The 13,727-nt window shown below is 47.6% G+C and overlaps 6 protein-coding genes across 6 annotated transcripts; 4 read left to right on the top strand and 2 right to left on the bottom strand.

The window, feature by feature from the left end:
- Positions 1 to 593: 593 nt before the first annotated feature.
- Positions 594 to 2,989, bottom strand: ONS95_000753 (uncharacterized protein). Its single transcript, XM_058493924.1, has 2 exons — positions 1,999 to 2,989; positions 594 to 1,940 (listed from the first exon to the last, which is right to left on the bottom strand). The coding sequence occupies exons 1-2, from the start codon at positions 2,204 to 2,206 to the stop codon at positions 685 to 687; spliced, it is 1,464 nt and encodes a 487-aa protein (XP_058364126.1). The 5' UTR covers positions 2,207 to 2,989; the 3' UTR covers positions 594 to 684.
- Positions 2,990 to 5,312, bottom strand: SEN2 (tRNA splicing endonuclease subunit sen2). The gene has a single exon (XM_058493923.1). It carries the CDS (start codon positions 4,936 to 4,938, stop codon positions 3,067 to 3,069), a length of 1,872 nt encoding a protein of 623 aa, XP_058364125.1. The 5' UTR covers positions 4,939 to 5,312; the 3' UTR covers positions 2,990 to 3,066.
- A 2,395-nt stretch (positions 5,313 to 7,707) lies between these two features.
- ONS95_000751 (uncharacterized protein) lies at positions 7,708 to 8,716 on the top strand (the record flags this gene model as incomplete). Its single annotated transcript, XM_058493922.1, has 3 exons — positions 7,708 to 7,993; positions 8,038 to 8,544; positions 8,598 to 8,716. 3 exons carry the CDS (start codon positions 7,708 to 7,710, stop codon positions 8,714 to 8,716), a joined length of 912 nt encoding a protein of 303 aa, XP_058364124.1.
- A 485-nt stretch (positions 8,717 to 9,201) lies between these two features.
- Positions 9,202 to 10,870, top strand: ONS95_000750 (uncharacterized protein; the record flags this gene model as incomplete). Its single annotated transcript, XM_058493921.1, has 4 exons — positions 9,202 to 9,401; positions 9,455 to 9,808; positions 9,857 to 9,976; positions 10,027 to 10,870. The coding sequence occupies 4 exons, from the start codon at positions 9,202 to 9,204 to the stop codon at positions 10,349 to 10,351; spliced, it is 999 nt and encodes a 332-aa protein (XP_058364123.1). The 3' UTR covers positions 10,352 to 10,870.
- Positions 10,871 to 11,259: 389 nt separating this feature from the next.
- ONS95_000749 (uncharacterized protein) lies at positions 11,260 to 11,583 on the top strand (the record flags this gene model as incomplete). The annotated part of the gene is made up of 2 exons (XM_058493920.1): positions 11,260 to 11,312; positions 11,364 to 11,583. The coding sequence occupies 2 exons, from the start codon at positions 11,260 to 11,262 to the stop codon at positions 11,581 to 11,583; spliced, it is 273 nt and encodes a 90-aa protein (XP_058364122.1).
- Positions 11,584 to 11,924: 341 nt separating this feature from the next.
- Positions 11,925 to 12,828, top strand: ONS95_000748 (uncharacterized protein; the record flags this gene model as incomplete). Its single annotated transcript, XM_058493919.1, has 2 exons — positions 11,925 to 11,977; positions 12,024 to 12,828. The coding sequence occupies 2 exons, from the start codon at positions 11,925 to 11,927 to the stop codon at positions 12,826 to 12,828; spliced, it is 858 nt and encodes a 285-aa protein (XP_058364121.1).
- Between the last annotated feature and the right edge of the window lie 899 nt (positions 12,829 to 13,727).

Below are 13,727 nucleotides of genomic sequence, written 5' to 3'. Positions count from 1 at the left end.
TTCTGTAATGGAGCAGGAGCGTCCAACTTCTCCAACGCACAGTCTGGTGCAGCTAGATCGGACTTGCAACAAAAAGGAAGGTGATGACACATAATCAAACTGAACTGGAAGAGCAACAGCAGCGGTGGCAGTAAGAAAGTCAGAAAACAGAGACTCGCTTGCTGATAGTAACAAAAACACAGTCTCAAGAATAGTTACAAGCAGTATGTATAAATGACTGCGTCCGTAAATTCGTCAAGTTGAGCAAAGGTCCCGCTTCCATAGGAGGTAGTACAAAGGGCGGCCCAAGTATCTGGTACCGAATCGCAACAAACTACGATTTGTGATCTCGGCAACGGCCTGGTGGTCGATCCTAATTGATATCTGAAACAGGTTGCGAGTCGATCTAGGACTTGTTGGTTTGGGGTTTTGTTGGTAGAAAGTATTGGTCGTAAGTGTTCGACTCGTAGCTGAGAACTGGTGATTGAGGTACACTTTGAATTGGCAGGGTGCTGACAAATGAGAAATTGTTGATGCTGAAAAGACCTTTAGATAGATTTAATCAATGTGAGAGTCAAATTGTAGTTCAGCAAGATTGAAGCAGATTGAGATGCTGGCCATCTTGCTTTCTTTTGGTTCATTTGCTGCTGTACTCGTGCATGTCTCGGTGATGAAAAGGATCGGACTTTGCTTAAGCGTACTTACTCACTTCATGACCAGTACCTGCACATCGTCGGTCTTCCTCCCCACTAATGCCTCACCCTCCATGATCCCATCCACGTACGACTCGCCAATAAACTTGTATCCCCCTTCATCCAACGCCCTCAGCACAAAAGGCACAGAACCTCCTTCGAGCACCGTAACGATATCCCCAATCTCGGTTTTCAAAGGCGCGATTCCTATATATCCTTTTGAAGTGATGATGAAAGTTCGGCCGTGACTCCATGTGATACAAGCATCCGTGAAGGGCTTCACGTATAGCCTCTTTGCTTCATCCAAATCTGCGCCAGGAGGGAGGGCGTCCACCTCAGAATTAGGGAGCGGCAATCTACCCATCCACGTCTCAAAGTAAACATTCTCCTTCATATCTCCAGGAAGCGGCGCCCACTGCCCGAACTGACGATTAGCCATCAGTGTTCTCCAGAACGCCGTTCCCCTCTCTTGCATCGAATCGTAGGGACTTTCGCGCAGCTTGTTAACTTTCTCCTCCCAAATTTTAATATTAGCCAGCGTCCTAGCTGCTCTGTCTTTGACATTCTCGAGACGCTCCAGTGGATCAACACCTGTATACCGAGCCAATTTCTCATTCCGTCCAGCATACACAACAGAATCGACGATTATGCCTCGGCTGCGCAATTGTTGCAAGTCATTGCTGAATATATTGTCAACGAAAATCTTTCTTCGTCCCCAACAGTCTCGTCCACTAGCGGCGTACAGGCTTGGTGATAGACCAATATACGACTGTCTATCGGCCAAGGGGCTGCTTGAGGAATAGTCTCGAACCCAAGACGGTAAGTTGTGTTCATCGCTCTTGTGGTCAACGTCAAAATGCAACATGGTTAGGTCTTGGTAGCGAATGATACAGCGCGCAGTAACTGCTGCATACACCTCTGCTACTGAGGCGCTGTAATCTGGGATGATGTTTGCAGTCTGTGCAGGCGGAGACAGAGATAGCAATGCGTAGATCTTGTCTCGAGGATCTGTGGCGTGGAAGTTCTCTGTGGATACTATCCAGCTTTGAAGACTGCTTGGGTTGCCGGTCTTGATCTTTTCGATCTCTTCTGGGAAGTCCGTGAGGATGGACGCGAATGCATTGCCGGGAATCAGAGATCCTCGAATGTCAGAGTATTGGCAGGACGATCGGTGCCAGCCACGTCGGATGTCATCCAGACGTATGAACGCGTCAATTGGCAAAGATTTGTTACCACACTGTACGACAGGCGACTTGGATAATAAAGCTTCTGCAGTTTCGGGACAAATCAGCACTTGACACTTATCGGTAAGAGATCTATTATATACCTTGGATTACCCAAACTCTTGACCACCAGTCGCGAGCCTGGAGCTTTGTGATAGCTCTCAAGCCATCTTCATCAAGCTGATTCTTCTCACTCGCCAAATCCTCTCCGTCCATCTGAGCGATGAGATCCATTGCCAGATCACTTCCATCCTGCTCCTTGCCCAGCCAAATCCTTGTCCCAGTTCCACATCTATAGATGTCTCCCATCATCGCTACCTGTGCAGATTTCTCTACAATATCCTTCTGATTGATGCACAATGCATCTGCCCAGAAAGTCACGATTTCCGTCTCTGATCGCACGTGATCTAGAGCTGATGCAAGATTGAGCGTTACAGGGGATGAACTGCCATTGAAAGTTATCGGCGTCGTGATATCAGGCCTTCCCCAGACGTAAGATAGAGCTGTGTATGGAATGGTGTCTGGCTGTAGTAGTTTCGTATGTCGCACTGAACATGTGATTGGAGTTCCTGGTAAGCCAGGCTCGATGTCCAGGACACGGATCTCATGGTTCGCTGGGTCTAGGGGAGTATATAATGAAGCCGTAGTGATCTAGTTGGGTTAATATGGAGGGTTTCTCGGTCCAGGGATACTTTGGCATATATACCGCTGGGTGACTCGTATCGTCTTCAGTGGTGTCCGCCATTCTTGAATCTTGTATGTTGCCGAATGACACCTATCTGTCGATCAGAGACCTGCAAGTAATGTATGCCTTGTACAGCGTAGAAAAGGCAATTGAAATCATAGACTTATCAACACCCAACTTGAAGTTGCCTGTTGGCTCTGTGGTAAGAGGACATGAACTGGAAGGCTGAAATACGAAAGATATCCTTAGTCATCAATGTTCAGCTTGCTCCGGCCCTTCGCCAATAAGGATAGAGGATATCGTGAAGGGCGATCGTTCCGATCGCATAAATGAGGGAGGAGCTTTAGCATGTTTAGCAGATAATCTCTTTAATAACAAATAGAGTTCAAGATGCAAGAAGGTAGAGCAATGTTCAGATGTGATATCATGATTCATCGTAGTATACAATAACATATCCTACAAGACCTCGCAGTCATTCTTTTGATATTCAATCACGCATCCTATTTGCAGAGAATCGCTTCATCACCACCTCCCTAACCTTATATCTTCTCAAAACCCCATCAATACCCAATTCTCTCTCCTCTTGCACATCTACCGGCTTCGGTACATCCACATACGTCAAGATCAGCGTTTTCTTGACCTGAGTGATAACACGATTGATACAACTCAGCCATGCCCAAGTCCGCTGTTCCTTGCCCTTAACGTAGTTCTCCAGGAACGGGTTGCTGCGCCAGTACGGATCTGTATAGGATGGCAGGACAAGGATGGCGAATTCAGCATGTGTGAAGACTGGCCCGCGTGTGTACAACATGTAGTCGACAGAGAACTTGGTGCCGGAGCGGAGGACCCAGCCGAGAGAGCGGAAGTGGTGGTATACGACGTAGTTGATCATGAATGGGTCGTCGGGGGAGAGCGACGGGTTTGCCTGCGGTGGAAAGTAGGATGTTTTGCGGGCGAGATAGAAGAGGTCCTCGTTGGAGATTGGGGCATTGGTATTGGGATCCAGGACGGTGAGGGAGCCGAGAGCGTAGGAAAGGAAGAACGCCTCCTCAAGGGTGAGTTGGACATGTTCTTGGTTCTTGATGACTAGCCGTGCTTCTTCAATGGTCGTGGTGTTTGTGGCGGCTTTCTCGGGACTTGGTGGCTCGGTTTGGATGAAAGTGTTCTTTTCGACCGTTGGTGAGAATCGTACGCTCTTCCTGCGTTTCATCTTTGGGGTTGAAGGAATGCCATTGACTGGGGTTGATCCACCGCCAGTGTCATTAGTCTCTGTTGTTTGCTCCGAGTGAACGGAGCCGTCGACAGTCTCATCATTTGTCTCTGAGCCACCAACAAGTTCGACTTCTTCGAGGTGGAGATGTCCATTGAGTTTGAGAGCATTTGGTTGGTCTTCAGCAGGTATGTCCGACGCTGGCAAAGATACTTCCGGTCGATCCAATTGGCCAGTAGTTGCAGACTTGGTCAAGTCTGATGTGGATGGAGTCTTGAGAGAAGTGGGAATATTGGATAGAAAGGATTCGATTGAATTTGGTAGAGCTAGAAGTTCTAGAGGTCCGATGGATGGGGCATGGAATCTTTGAACAAACTTCCCGTCGAAGTCTTCTACAAAGCATTCAACGGTATTGTTCCACAGCAAAGATTCGAGATCCGCCAGCGAGTTTGGCAATGCCAGGAGTTCTAATGGGGCAACAGGGGCAACCAATTGATAGCTCGAATTGGCTGAAAAAATTTCTTCCTCAGCCAAGACTTGCTCTGGTGGAGCAAACTGGGGTTCAGCCGGAGCTTCCAGAGGTAGAGCATCCAAAGGGGCAATTGGTGTCTCCTCTGGTTGCTCTGCCGCAGCTTCTTCTTGCAAGGTCTGATCAATCGCCTCCCTCTCCTTTCTCGCTCTCTCCCATTTTGTAACCTGGCGCTCAGCTCTTCTTTGCCTTGTAACCTCTTCACTCGTTATCTTTGTCTTCGTTCCCAATCTTGTCTTCTCTCTACTGAGCCAACTGGGTTCACTTCTACTCAAGTTTCCCTTCCCATAGAATCCTTGCTCCCATAGGCCCCGGATCGACCGGATATCTGTTACATGAACAGACCGGGTTTCCGGCGAGAACCAACCTTGGTATGCAGGGCTAATATGAGATTGCTCGGGATGGACTGTTTGCGACAGCCAGACATAGAGAATATGGAAGAGGGAGAGGGGATTGTGAGGTACAAAGGTGGGAAGAGGAAAGGTTCGCAGAGGAGCTGGAAGAGCGTAAAGCTTGTTCAATTGCTCGAATCTCGACGGAACACGGGGTTTCGAAGTTGGAGGTGTGACCTTGGACTCTTTGCCTTTGTCGGCCGGTCTCATCTGTTTGGTGTCTGCCATAATGGGGAGACAGTCTCAAGGTGGTGTCATGTCGGGAATCTGCGAGTTTGAGCTGTCAGCAAGAGCTTGTACAAACGTCCCCAATCCCAGTAATTGAAGTAGTTGATTGCAATGCTCAGATACCGTTGTAGTCTTCTCCGAAGAGAATTGAGCCAACATCAGAGAACGACATAAAGTCAGAGTCATTCTCCTAGACATCGAAAGTGTCATCACCGCATGCAAGATAGTCCAAGACCATCGTTGTCGACCCACAGAGTAATGGAAGGGTAACTTACAGCTTCTAGTACTCTTCTCAGGGTGGTTGAGAAGAAGTGGTGTTGAAGAGAGAAGAATTGTCTTTGTATGGAGGAGCAGAGCTTTCTTTGACAGACTCACCTTTTTGGAAAATTTTAGTGACAGGAAACCCCGCTAGCGCTTGTCAAGTCCACGTGACGACTCCACCATTGAGCATTCGCGGATTTCATCGCAAAATCATCGGGAAACTCGCCGATGCAGACCGTCTGTCGCCGAAGGATGTGCGACTTTCTTGTCAGTAATTGCGAGTGTATTTGCGTGTATCTGCATGCATGTATCTGTCGCCCTGTGCACTGTATCGAACCAAAGCGACACTAGATGATACCATGGATTTGGATATCTCTAGTCAGTGGTCATCTGAACTGTGCAACGTTGCGCGATGCCATATCAGAGAGCATATGCCCTGTTACCTAGCTGGTTCGAGCTGAAGGCAACTCCTGGACCAGGCCACTATATATGAGGTTACAGAGGGAGAAATTGGTACACGAGTAGGTAAGTAGGAATTTATTCCCTAGCCGATGGGGATTCGAACCAGACGCTCTCCTGCTCGTGGTTCCTGAATTGTCTTAGTGACCGATCAGTTCCTGCTTTCTCCGCTCCTGGCACAATAGCTTCAATTTGACAGGACAGCGTAATCAAGTGCATATCTTATGGATCCAGCAGCCTCGATGCACAGCTCGGTGGCTTGGAAGTTAAGATAACTGCCGCAAAATAATTTGTCCTTGCTTCAACGCCGCCCGAGTTTCCGTTGCTTATGAGCATCTCCTCATCCCAAACAAAAAAATGCAGTGCAGCTTCTGGCTTTCATTTATCCTCCATTCATTTGAGCCTTCCACGTTAAGATCAAAATCGTTTGGATCTTCCCAGCCAGGTCCCGCTTGCGGCCATTGAAATGGAGATACACTTCATGATCTCCACCTCCTTTTTCTTTTGGCCAAAAGTCTTCTGGTGCAACTTTTGCTTTCGACATCAGTCGCTCGTCTGCAAGCCTAGTATACCTGATGAGGATAATCCAGGTTGTTAAACGACAAGCGACGTAAAATACATGTCGGCGTCGATTATCTCCTCCTTATACTGCAGCTCACAGTTCCTCGTGAGACAGTACTCGTGGCCTATATGATTATAGGCACAATACATATCTTCAAGTGACTCCCCCTGAGAAAGTGCTTTTCGGAGATCCTCGACACTATAGGTCCCCCTTCCGATAGCGCTCACTAAATCCTTGACATTGAAAGGCTCTATACAAGCAAACTCGCAATCCGTTCCAAAAGGGTAGTCTGCTGGAGCAGGATCGAGTACAGGATCACGGCCAAAACCGGGTTCCTGGCAAGTTCTGTCTATCCCTTTAAAGAGTACAGAGGGCAGATAGTGGTAGGCTATAGAGGCTTCTTATACGATTTATTAAGCGTAGTATATTAATATCAGTATAATCTTAAAAAGCAAGAAAGATACAGGAAGGAAAGTCGTTTTGCAGCTCCCATCACTTATAGCTCTCTAGTAAGTCATAGGAAAGTAGAAAGTTTCCTAGGAGTCAGTTAGCTTTATGTGATACACGAGTCTGGCCATATGTAAACTACGAAGTTTAACCCTTAAGCTGCCGTTAACACCCCCTTGGAGGGCGCAGTGCTGAACCGACGCGCTAAAGTTCTGGACATTATATGTATTACATTGTACGTGTGCTAGCTTTAGCCCTGGACAACAGTGCGGTCCGAACGGCGGCTTTGGGGATGCAAGGTTTTCTCAAGCCATGGAGCTCCCTTGGCCAGATTTCCCGCAGAGGCAACTTTGGTGAAGTACGCACTCGTGAACTTTACTTACTGCTAACTCAACCTATTCTGTTTTATGGTAGACTGTTGTTGGAACCACGCAAGTTACCCTTTTGTGATCCAATTGCCAAAAGTATACTATTCGGTGTCGAAGGAGACTCATTGGTCAAAGTTGCGGTGAGGTGCAAATATGCACCAGAACCACTCAACGATCTCCTTCTTGTCTGCCCTGTGCGCACAGTAGTGTCAGCCTTCCGTTAATATGCAGCTCAATCCTTATTTCCCTGTTCTCATGCAGGTGAAGCATGGATCCACGGCCAAATTTGGGTTGAAGTGCATTAGCCAGTCATGTGATCAATATAGTTTGAGCTGCTGCAGTGTTACGTGGCGATATTTCTGCGGGAGGTCGTGCAGGAGGATGAAAGTTGTGGGATGGTACTTTTCGAGTTTTAGATTGGGTACCACCGGGAAGATGATGGAAGTGGCGGCTTGGGCTTAGAAATGGAGGTGCTGATGTAAACGTAGTCTGGACCGTCGAAACAACAGAAGTCGAGGCTTGCATATCTGTATGCGGGAGATCGGTGCAATGGGGGGACCTGTCGAAGATGCATGAGCCGGTTGAGGGTAGTATAAGTATCACCTCGCCCGGGCGACGTATGTCAGACATGCCTGGGATAAACGCTCGAGCCGGGCGGGACACCCATTGACGATGTCCAACAAGAACAAGTCAAAAAAGCCGAATGCAAGCAGTCCAGACGTCGATAATGGCAGAAGAAAGGTTGTCAAGGGTAGTCCGGCGAAAGAGGAAATTATCGGTAAGAGGGAGGAGGAGCCAAGAGGCACATCGAAGCCTGTAACGGCAACCATTTCGACACCTGTACAAAAGCCTAGAGATACCCCAGTAGCGAAGCCGAAAGTTGAAGAGACACCCTGGTCAGAATGGAATTGGGACGAAGTGTCTGGGCAGTGGTACAGAGCCAGACTTGGCCCAGATAGTAGGCCTCATTGTCCCCTGAGTAACTTTGACTGACCAAGATAGAAACCTGGCAATATGACTTCCCAGAGCCTTTACCGCCAGTACTTCCACCCAGTCCAGTTCCTCAATTTGCCCCGGCGAAGAAATTTCAGTATTCTGAGCCGGAAGCTAGGGTCATATTCGCGAATGAGGTTGTATACCAAATACCAGACTCGAAAGGAGGGTATCTGTTGGCGGTAAGGCAGGATAAGACCATCTGGAATGTTGAGGAGACATCGAGTTCGACAAAATCTAAGGAAGCCCCAAAGAAAGCCGACAACGATACGGAGAAGAAAGATGGTAGCGTAGTGAAAGCTACACCTTCAAGTGCTGACAGCCAGAAACCATTTGCGGGAGAAAAGGCCCCAGTTAAGGCAGGCGCCGAAGCTATGGATATAAAACCGGCGGGTGTAGACTCAAGTCCCAAGAAGACTGTAGGTTTAGAGCGAGTGCATGAGTGGAGGGTGCAGGTTAATGATGCTGCGCAGAAGGAAGTAAATGGCTCCGCTCCAGAACCGACCAAGAAGCAGTGTAAGTCAGCCTCATGATCCACTCCCCGTAATGACAAAGACTGAAGGAATTAGTGCCCGAAATAAATAAGGAGTCGAAGCAATCTGTAAAGCCAAAGAAGGCGATATACATTGAAAGCGACGAGGATGAGCCGCCTAGACATCGAGGAAGACAGAGAGAGCGGAGAAGGTGAAGTCTGCCCTCAGAAGCTATCACCTAGATTTTTGTACCTTTGGATCATCTTTATGATGTCTCATAATGTGATCAAAAGGAATGTTTGAGAAGTCCAAATGCCAGTTTTCTTTCAACTTGGGAAGACTGGCCACCAAGTTACGTCCTCGTCATGTCTCTATTCACCATCCCGATCTCAAAGTATCGGTGTCATAGAAGCAGTGAATTCACTGCGCGCACAATGGAGAAGTTGCGGGTGAAGTCGAGTGCTCCTTTCATTCCACGCAGAAGCTGGTTTGAGGCACTAGCGCGATTGACACCTTCAACCCCTCCCCTCTTCTCTCTCCTCCTCTTCTCTCTCCTCCTCTTTCTCTCCTCCTCTTTCTCTCCTCCTCTTTCTCCCCTCCTCTTTCTCCACTCCCCTTCTCCCCCTCCCCTCCATCTTCTCAACAACAACAACGAGACAACCGCACTTTGTGGTGTCAACCTCAAATCTCTCAGCCAAGGATGTCTCCTCCTCCTTGCGACAAGGCGCCTAGCAGGCATCGTCCACTACCTGTTGTGCCATTCCCCGCTACTAGACCCACCTCTGCAAGCATCTCTGCCTCTGCTGGATCGCCTCTTGCCGATGATGAAGATGATGGAGATAATGAGGTTCAATTCTTGGGTTCCAGACCTGTACCTTGTACACCAACGATACCAGCCGCGTTAGTACATACTATCACATCTAACCTTACAGAATGCTAACTTCACACGACAGAAGTGGCTTGGAAATTAACATGACGGCTCGATTGACGGCGCTTAGGAGCATAAATGCTTCCTCAAGTACCCATATTTTGACGCCCAAGAACAACGGTAGTTCTTTTGACTCCAGAATCACGACTCTTGAGAATGTCAACGCTGCTTTGGAAGCAGAGTTTGTCATCATTAAGGACAGAATTCGAAGCCTGGAAAGCCAGTCCTCGCTCAATCCTCAGTCATCACAATCACTTCCAGCATCGACCTATTTGAAAGCAGCCAGCGTCGGTCGTCCGACCCAGAGGACAATCACGAACAACAGTGAGCATAGAAAAGCTACGATGCTCGAGCCTCAAACATCTTTAAAACTTGTTGCGTATAACAGCTTTCCTGTGATGTGTGAGATATATACTGATTTTCAAAGGGGAATGCAAGCTGTGGATCCAATGCCAAAATGTACAGACAGATCGAATTACTCTTCAAAGTCCTTTATCACCACCGAAACCGATGACCTGGACCGAGTCTCAGCTGTGACAGCAGAGCAGTACAGTCCCTCAAAGATGATTAGTGCGCATTCAGCTAATTCTGGATCAGGGGAGTTTCGCAGGTTGTCACAAGAAGCAATGTCTCACATGAATTTACGATTTTTGGACAGCTTCCAGCAGAACTTCGGACAATCATCTGGAAGCTCGCCACACCTGAATCTCGTGTCTACTCAATTCGCAGACCGAATAATGACCATGAATATCCTTATGCTGCTGCTGATGTCCACTCTATATTGCTCACGTGTCGCGAGTCTCGGGAGATCGGCAAGGCAATGTATGAAAAGAATTCCTGCGGTTTCCGAAGTTATAACTACTGCGAAGCTTACGACATTATCTATTTAGACAGCGTCGAGTACAGCCATTCAGGAACTTGATATATATCATATGATTGTTCCCGCAGCCTCGGAGCGATCCACTGTCTGGACACCATCAAACGATTCATGTTTGAAGTCGAGCAAGACGTTCAGCCATTCCATGACCTCACACGTATATTCAGCGGCAGTCATGACTTCTATACTGTGGAGGAAGTTTTACTGGTTGATTCGAGATCTAGCAAACCTACAAGGGAAGCTGTGCTGTCTGACTTTCGAGTAATTTGCACTCCATTCGACTGGCAGCGTGGACGAACCTTATTGAAATGCTGGGAAGACGAAGTAGCAAATTCTCATTGGCTGTCCATACCAAAGACGCTGAAAACCGTTGCTAGAGTTGAACATGTCAAGGCCTGAAAGTCCCGGGTTTGGCTTTTGAGTACAAACCTACAAGTGATACATTGTTAAAGCGAGGCAATAACGCCGGAATGAAGATAGCTCAGATGATATTTGCTGCAATATTGATATCACATCATGCAAGTCAGCTCAGTGCCGTCCTAGTGTTTCCATATCTGACTTAGCCAGTTTCTCGATTCACCAGAATATCAATAATAGTTCAAAGAGAAAGAAGACTTGGAGCGATAGCGCTAGTGTTTTTCTTTTATCTCGCTTGTAAACAAAACCGATCGGTTCTTGGCCACTTCAGCGCGTCTCTATGTAAGTAAACCCGGAACACCACCAACCGGCGCTCACCAACAATTTTTTCAAAGCATTTCTGGACTCTACCAATATGTCCTCTATATCTTGACACCCCATTGCCGACACGCACTGAGACTTGGTTCTGCAGTAAGTTTTGGGTTGCAATGGTGCCTTCCATTTTAAATGGTGTTGCAGCCTTGCTGACATAGAATAGCACGCGATCCCCAAAAATGAGAAATCGACACCTGACGAAACAACGGCAGAAGCCCTCCATGATATATTTCACGATGTTGGGAGCTGTTGATGCAGCAGTGGGCCATGTAAAGTGATTTCCATGTGCGGAATTGCTCGTGGACAGCTACTGACGCGGCAGCAGGGGATCTGTCACTTGGGAAGAATGGGAGGAGCTTGTCTGGCTCTTTGAGCAGCTATCTATTGGATCAATACCACAGGATGCCGACCATGTCAAGGAGAGACCTACTAATACCATGGATATCGATTTCGCTTTCGACAAAATATCCACGGCACCTCTCCGAACTCGCGCGTTGTCTAGGAAACCACCTTCTGTGCTCCACAACTTCAACCCAAAGCACTAAGTAATTCCAAGCTCGATCAAAATTTGCGACTAACATAATGTAGAAAGTCTGATAAAAGAAAGCCACGAGCTAGTGCAGCAGCCCACATCGACATACCTTTTTCGTTCTCGAAGTCCTTCGACCTACAAATCAGCCTCGTTGAACCAAGCCCTCAAACACCTGTACCTCGATCACCCATCAATGCAAGCCGCATGAGTACGATTCTTCCTCAAGCCAAAGCCGATAGGTCTTCCCCAAGATCGAAACAGAATTCCTTGAAGTCTGTACACTCGGACACAAATAGGTCTGTTCGTCATGACCCAGGGCATAAGTATCTTCTGAGGCGGCCAAGTAATCCTGACATGCGCTTTCAACGTCTGGTTGAGTATGCCGGTATTATGGTTTGTCAATCAAGGTAACTTCATGACGTTGTATTGTAGGCTTTCGCTGACTTCTTACAGAACAGCTCCAAAACCAGCAGTCGACATCAAGACCAACCAAGACAAACTCACCACTTGCTTCTCCGACCTTCCGATAGAGCTACGTTTGATATGCTATGAAGTTGCTCGACCTGAGGCCAGGGTTTTCAAACTCTCCCTCTCGAAGCATCACAAGCCCAATGATTGGTCAGCATGCTGGTACAGCGGAGCTATGGTGCCAAACTTGCTGCACGTCTGTAAAGAGTCTAGGGACCTTGCTTTGAAGTGGTATAAAGCTTCTTTTGGTCCCAAACACCAGCGATATACAAGCACCCGTGGCGGTCTACCTATCCCAAGCTTTTACTTTGACTGCTCTCGAGATTACCTCTATGCACAATGCAGCAAGTGTAATGGAAGTGGATGCGATTCCAGCGAGTTGAGCATGTGCGATATCTCTCTGCTTGATCGTGATCACAGAGACCTCACGAAAAGGCTCTTTGTTGAGTTTTCAGGATTTTCTATGACATTATGGCTTCCACTAATCTGGTTTCGAAATCTCGAGCATGTGAAATGCGTCCACTGGGAGAATGGGCTGCTCTTCCGTCATGAGGCCAAACTATCAGATTTCATTGAGACAGAGGGAAAGTATCACTGGCAAGAAGGAAAGACTATGAGGGAGTGTTTCGAAGCTCAGGGACATAAGATGAGAGAAGACGATCTTGGGGATTCCATTCGCGGCGTTAAGTCTTTCGCGGAGGTGGCTCTGCGTCAGCCAAATAAGCCCTCAGATGTTTTCCAGCATACCAAAATCCAGTGGTTTAAAGACAGAGCAACACGGAGCCTATGAAGTGTCTCGTAGAGAGATAAAGCTGATCGGTTCGCCTCCCGACAACTGGGAGGTCTGACTTGCAAATGGCTTCGTTCTTCTACGCCACTCTACTCTCTTACCTACTGGTAAGATCAACAATGAAGTTTGTTCACAGCATGTATATAGTGCAGAAGACTGGCAATTGTGGATTCTTCCGTTATCTATGACTTCTCTTCGATCACGGCGCTGTCTCTGAATAACATTGGGAAAGGGGATGTAAACAGCATCTTCTCAGTTTGACATACGCCTACATCTGAAACCTAAATCGTTGTGACTCTTCCTAGACCGGCCAGCACAATGGTGATGGAGCCATCAAGTTAAATTGTGTAAATATTCTGCTGTACGGCACATATCCTGCGCCCAGAAAGTCAAGACATGTTAGTAACCGATCAACAACGCTGGAGTTCAGCCATACATGCGCTAGGAACCAGTAATAAAGACAGAATCTTGGTGTACCAGTATTGCATCGAGACCAGCGCCTTCTAGCCTGACGGCTACAACTCACTTGCTTTGCCCCAAATAGATAATGGACGCCAAGGTACAAACCTGCCTGACCTTCCATCTTCTACCCAGTTAAAATTGATTGATAAACTGTGATGCCTCGACACAAGATCTTGGCAACCCGATTGTTTGGGTCATCAAGCTGGATTCGGATGAACTGCGCCTCGAAACCAACAAGACCAACAGAGCGAATCCTTAGGAACGGCTGCCCCAAAAGTCAGCTTTATGCTTACATATACGCTTCTGTGCATCTTTTCCCCACTTTCGCGCGAGCGTTAGAACGCGGTGTCCATTCATGATCGCAATCAGTGGTACAACATACGAGTCACTATTGATTCTTCATCATACTCTCTGCATGGCGACCCTTACACGTGGCT

Source organism: Cadophora gregata (genome assembly GCF_030347475.1).
Source record: "Cadophora gregata isolate MNR1 chromosome Unknown scaffold_1, whole genome shotgun sequence".
Taxonomy (NCBI): domain Eukaryota; kingdom Fungi; phylum Ascomycota; class Leotiomycetes; order Helotiales; family Ploettnerulaceae; genus Cadophora; species Cadophora gregata.
The sequence above is the reverse complement of the archived record's forward strand: the minus strand, read 5'-3'. Positions and strand labels throughout refer to the sequence as shown.

Excerpts from the sequence above, each read along its gene's own strand:
- ONS95_000753 (XM_058493924.1), bottom strand. The coding sequence starts at position 2,206 with ATGATGGGAGACATCTATAGATGTGGAACTGGGACAAGGATTTGGCTG. Across the intron at positions 1,941-1,998 it reads AAGAGTTTGGGTAATCCAAG|AAGCTTTATTATCCAAGTCG; the intron begins GTATATAATAGA and ends CCGAAACTGCAG.
- SEN2 (XM_058493923.1), bottom strand. The coding sequence starts at position 4,938 with ATGGCAGACACCAAACAGATGAGACCGGCCGACAAAGGCAAAGAGTCC.